General features: G+C 37.9%; 1 protein-coding gene across 3 annotated transcripts in view; it reads left to right on the top strand.

Moving 5' to 3' along the window:
• creld2 (cysteine-rich with EGF-like domains 2) overlaps positions 1–5,769 on the top strand; it is a 33,323-nt gene extending 27,554 nt beyond the window's left edge. For 2 of the 3 annotated variants that reach the window (XM_038811420.1, XM_038811421.1), the window contains exons 10-11: positions 2,265–2,405; positions 4,808–5,769. In XM_038811420.1, the coding sequence (XP_038667348.1) occupies positions 2,265–2,405; positions 4,808–4,887 (221 nt within the window). In that variant the 3' untranslated portion in view covers positions 4,888–5,769. The remainder of the gene's footprint in view (positions 1–2,264; positions 2,406–4,807) is intronic. The other variant, XM_038811422.1, reaches the window with a different exon arrangement.
• The last annotated feature ends 378 nt before the right edge of the window (positions 5,770–6,147 follow it).

Here is a 6,147-nt window from a genome sequence, read left to right on the forward strand (position 1 = left end):
AGATGCTGGAATCTCTCTTACTGGTGATCTAGGACCAAACACTTGTGTCCTGCTCTAAACACAGACACAAATGTTACAGCACAGGAGACCTTTCAGCCCATTGTATCTGCATCTCTCTGAGCAACCCCCTTGCCATTCTCCCACCTTCTTCCTGTGACCCTCCAAATTCTTCCTTTTTTAGAATAACTTTCCGATTCCATTTTGAATGCTTCAGTTAAACGTGCCTCCACCGCACCGTCTCTTAAGCAGTGCATTCCAGACCTTCACCACTCGCCGTGTGGAAATATTTTTACCTTGTGTTGCGTTTGCTTCTCTTACCATTTACTTTAAAACTGTGCCTGTCATTCTTGATCATTTCAGGAGTGAGAAAGGTTTCTTCCTATCTACTCTGTCAGACCGCTCATGATTTGAATACCTCTGGCAAATCTCCTCTCGGCCTTCTCTTGAACAAAAACAGTCCCATCTTCCCCAATCTTATCTTCACAACCTACAGTAGAAGCAAAATACTGAAGATGCTGTAAATCTGAAGTAAAAAGAGAAAAATGGTGGAAAAGCCCAGCAGACCTGGCAGCATCTGTGGAGAAAGAAACATAGTGAACATTTTGAGTCAAGTATGACTCTTCAGAACTGTCTGTTAACAGTTTTTTTTTGTATCATATCATAAATGTAGAGATCCACTCAATTTTAAATTAAGCAGAATATTTGAGAATTGAGAACGGAGACAGAAAGGAGGGTGTGTGTACCATGTGGGTTGTCTGAGAGCATAACTCATCTTATGCAGCATAACATGATTCACTAAAATTAAAGTCAGTGGACAAAATTAATGAATGTAGCAAAGATATTTTCGATAACGCATTAATTAATGTAAGCTGATTAAGCTCATCCACTGCTACCTAGTTAATGACCCAAATTAGCTATAGGCCAGAAGCTGAATCAATTTTAGTGGCTATTATTTCAAGTTAGGTGGCCTTTCAATACAATTAATATTATGAGACTTGGTTTACTAGCTTACCTCTTCTCACTTCAAGCTGTTCTGAGATTCTGAAATGTATAAGCTGTTAAAATATTTTTACCGTACCCCAGTTCTTTTTCCTATTAATACCTTGTTGAATTAAAAAAATAGGAACATACAAACAAGGAACAGGAGTAGGCCATTCAGCCCCTCGAGCCCGCTCTGCCATTTAGTAAGATCATGGCTCAAATCTACATTCTGTCTACCCCTGATAACCTCTCGCCCCCTTGCTGCCTTATAAATATTCTAAGACTCTGCTTCCACCACCTTTTCAGGAAGAGAGTTCCAAAGACACTCTCAACACTATGGATTGAATTTCACCTTATCTGGTTAAAATGGGTGACTCCTTATTTTTAAACAGTGACTATAGTTCCAGAATCTCCCACAAGAGAAACCATCTATTTTGTATCCACCCTGTGAAGAGTCCTCAAAAAAGGAGCCGGAGATGGGTCGCATATCATGCAGGCACTATCAGATGTGGAAAAGAAAGATGCCAGCTAGTGACTCCATGGGGAACATGAAATACCTGTCCACATATTTAGCATCAGAACTCATTAGTGATGATATTGTCTACATTTTTGTTCTGTACGATTCCGACTCTGATTTTCATCTGAACATTGCCTGTAGGTAAGCATTTGATCTTTGCTTGACCGCATCCCATAACTTATCATAGATTGAGAATTTCTCTGTGTGTGAACCAAAGTCCTATCCCATTACAAAGCAGAGCCTCTTGGACCTATAAAGTGATATGCTACCTTCCCCACGATTTTCAGTTGGTAGCATTTTCTGATTCCACCCACCCTGGGACCAGAAATTTCTGCCCGAGGTCAATAGACCTTTGGCTTGCCCATTATATTGACCGTCCCATCCAGCACAATTCCCACGGCTGCTGGGACTGAAAGATTTAGACCTATGTTTTTTTTTAACACCCCATGCACAGGAATGGGAAGCATGCCGAATAAATTAGCTATGTCAAGACTGGCTTTGATTAATAATGCTCTAAATCCAAATTATTTAAGTCCCGTTCAGTTTAAATAATCTTACATCAAATCAACATGTTGTCACACATGACAGAAAAGAGCATGCAGTATGAAACCAAATCTGTTTAAGAGCTGAACCCCACTCAGTTGAGGGGAATAGGAGAGATGCCTGAATCCTGTAGTTGGCTAATTTTAAAGTTGGTTCCCATTGTGCACTGGACTTCCTTGAGTCTAAGCATATTTTCAATTTTGTTCAATTTTTCCATGATTAGATATAAATGAATGCAGCCTGCCCGATAAAGTGTGTACGCGTGAAAATGAAGATTGTGTCAATACTGAAGGTAGCTTTAAATGCGTCTGCACTGAAGGCTACGAAGACCAAGATGGGGCCTGTGTAGAAATAAAAGTACCAGGTATGCTGATAAGTTTAAAATTCCACTTGGAATAGTTGGTGATGTTGTCTAACTCTGAAGCTAAGTGAGCAAACTGCTTCATAAAGTAAATAGAGTTAAAATACCTGTCCTAAATCAAATAGTGTTTTAAAAATACTGCTTTTTAAAATTAATTCGCAATGTCAAAGACTTTTTAGGTTTGAAAACTTTGGGAAAGCTAATAAATGGTTAACTTGTTTAATTTTTTTAGTCTTCTGGTTTAAACCACCGTTGTATATTCCTGCTATTCTGAATCCTGACAATGACAGGTACCATTGACAGGTATTTTCACTCAAGTTATTTGTCGTGCATTTGCTTTTTTTAGATCATAATCTGTAGGCGTCAGAGCAGGAAAAAGCTGAGTTTTTGACGTCAAACTTTATTCTTCCACTTGGATATAAAATGTAGAATTGAATTCTGTTCATTTAAATTTGAGTCCCAGGTTGTATAGATCGAACACCCTGTATTTTTTGAGTGGGTAAGTAATGAGAACTAAAAGTTCTAACCGTGACATTAAAGAGAGGAGCAGCAATTACAATTACATTTCTCCCAGTTTGCATGCAAACCCGATTCGAGTCCAGCGTTAATATAATATATCTTAATACTGACTCATCTTAATACCTCTATATTGCAGAACCACTTCAAGAAATTGTAATGGAAATTTGCCTGTGCGTAGTTGTTTTGATTGTGAACCTTAGTTTGATTTCACCACCTGTTGGGAGACCAGACCCCAACATTTGTTAGGGTAACAGATGAAAACCCCAAACAATTTTTTTTGATTTGTAAAACTGAGAGGAAAGGATACTTCACCCCAGGGATGTTGACTTTGACCAATAGCGATCTTTTATGTTATAATTTAAACACAGAATTAACCACATTAATATCAAAGAAAAAGCTTTACAATAGTTAAACAGTTCTCAAACACGAGGAAAAACTTTAACTTACTATCTATACCTGTGACTATCTATACTGCTACTAACTCAAATTAAGCAACCCAGTACAGTTCAAATTCCATTCATAAATAAAGTTAACAAAACAGGTTTACTTGCTTGGCTGTGCAGACCTTTGGAGAGACAGAGAAACCCTTTCAAGAGCAGAGCCCAACTGGTCAACCTAGCAGCATTTTGAAAAACCGCTGTCTAACTTAAAATCCTTTTGTCAGTTTCAAATCCAGTGACAAACTAAAAAACTACAGATAGGCCTTGCTTCTTCCATTAATTACATCAGTGTATCCCACGAAGGTGTCACATGACTTGCTTAGCTACGGGTAAGTAGCACTCCCTCAGAGATTATCTGCTCTCCAGGGAATCTCCAGCAATCATAACAATATCCCATGAAACCTTTATCTGTAATCAAGTGAGTGGTTGGAATGAACTATGACCCCGCCCTTTACCACTCTCTAATTACAGCTTCAAGAGACGTACTGCCTGTATGTATTTTAAACCAGGTTTTTTTTAATATTGCTGCAACAAATTCATATCTTTAGCCCAGGCCTTTAAAAATGGTATAATAGATTTAAAATACAATATATAGCAATTTCTACATTCACACACACCCATAGCTTCCTCAAGGAATGAAAGGCTATGGAAAGTCCTGCAAAGCATTTTCAGTGGCTTGCACCAGATGTGTGCAAGCTGTTTATCTTCTTTCCTCTGCTAAACAAAATAGCTGGTGTATATCTGCCTACAGCAAGTCCACTTGCATCTTCTGTTTGTTGTCAGAAGTAGTGCTTCCATCAGAGACAACAACACAAAACATGCCTGGAACATGGACCTTCTAATGTTCCCAGTCCCGCAATCATACTGTAGGGTAGTGAAGGTGGTGAAGGGAGTTGGGGTTGGTCAAGAACACCGTGTTTTAAGACAGTTTAGCTCAGCAGAGTGTGACTCTTGTCAACCAGTAAAGAGCTGCCCAGGTGGCATATTTAAATAGGTAAATATTGCAAGGCCCTGCTTGCAGTCAATGTGCATCCTTTATATACCTGGACAACCCTGCAAGGAGTTTTGGGGCCTTGCAGACTTTATATAATTTTTAATCAAGATCATGCTATTTTTGGCCAGGTTACCATAATGGATGGCATTGATGCAAAAAGGCATTACATTTGTTTGAAAATGATGGTGTTTACCAATCTGTATCTGGCTACAAAGAATTAACCTATACTTAGAAGAAAAATTGGGTGACATTTAGCTCTGAAAGCCAATGGAAATTTTTTTAAAAATGAGATGTAAAATGGACTGCCAGTTTTATGTCATCCGAGTTACACTATATCACAAAGTCAGAATGACCTCCAATGGCTATATAAAGATATCAATTACCAGACCGAGCCATGACCAACATTGGCAGTGGAAGCCTCCATTTGATAACTGTTCTTATGTTTTCTACAGTAGAAATGAAGGATTCTGAAGAGCAAAATGTGGTTGAACCAGAAGCTTTAGCAGACGTCGCCCCTCATGAAGACCTTTGATGCACCGCTCAGCACATTAGTTTATCTTGTACAAACATCTGTGGGCATATTTTGAAAAGGATTGCCGTTTATTAATGTGGAAGAAGTTATTTTTCAACCAGAAAGTTAAACATGTTGCCAATACGATTTGTTTACATGACGAAAAATAACCAGTTACTGGCCTGTTTCCATTTTAAACTCCTTGGGTCACAGTGCTCTTTGCTCACTTCTTTGTGTCACAGGTATTTAGTTTCTGTCCTTTTGTATGGGAACTCGTGTGTCAATTTAAAAAAAAATAAAAAATTTTGTATTGCTTTTGATATCAGTACGTGTACCCGGAAGGTTAAAAAGTTTTTAACCTTGATACATGATCTTTATAAAGTAGCACTGAGTCTCGTATCTAAAGATTTAAAATCTAAACAGCTTTCAGTTGACCTTTGTGAATGTACTTTTTTGTTGTTGTGATTGTCAGATCTTTGTTAGCTGGAGATTAGAGCTTTTAAAATGGACGTTATAAAATGTAAATTCTGATTTAGTCACAACATCTACTCTGGCTTCTGATTTTTAAACCTAATTATCATCAACCAAACATTTTCATTCTCCTCCACGCCAACTTACCTGTTGGACATTTCCAGTATTTTCCCTCATTCCAAATTTTGTATTTTCAAGGTTTGTTCGGACCGTATCCTTAATCCCTGAATTTGGAGATCGATGTTTCGCTTGTAAAATTCTCTCTGCAATTATTGTTCATATTCCACTTTCATTTTTGGGGACAATTTGAAACTATGATCTTTGAGTTTCATTATGAAGATTTCTCTTTTCAGTATTGTTACTTTATCATGTTTGTGACGCTCCAGCACTAATGCCGTTGCCTGGTATTAAATTTGTTGGAATTGTATGAAAGATGCTGTATACATTTTCCAATGGGAATTTCTTTTTTGACCCTGTTAATTAGAAAGTTGTCTACTGCTCATATTACCTCCATTTCAAATCAATATTTCCTTTGATGAGGGAAATACGTTTGGGCGCCAGTATGAGTAAAGTCGTGCAACATGTGAATATGTCAAACAGTGGATGTTCCTGCCAGTTTGCACTTTCATTTACCAACTTTTATAAAACTGGAGATTCCGAACAATACGCTGTTGTGCTCCATAGGGAGAGCGGATATTATTATTGAAATTGCAGTGTTTGCCCATTGCTGAGTTTTTTCCTTTTCTTCCATGCCTTTGATGCGCTTTAAAATCCTTTGTGACTCTTTGTACAAGTGCATTTTTTTCTACT

Source organism: Scyliorhinus canicula, chromosome 11 (genome assembly GCF_902713615.1).
Source record: "Scyliorhinus canicula chromosome 11, sScyCan1.1, whole genome shotgun sequence".
Classification (NCBI taxonomy): Eukaryota; Metazoa; Chordata; class Chondrichthyes; order Carcharhiniformes; family Scyliorhinidae; genus Scyliorhinus; species Scyliorhinus canicula.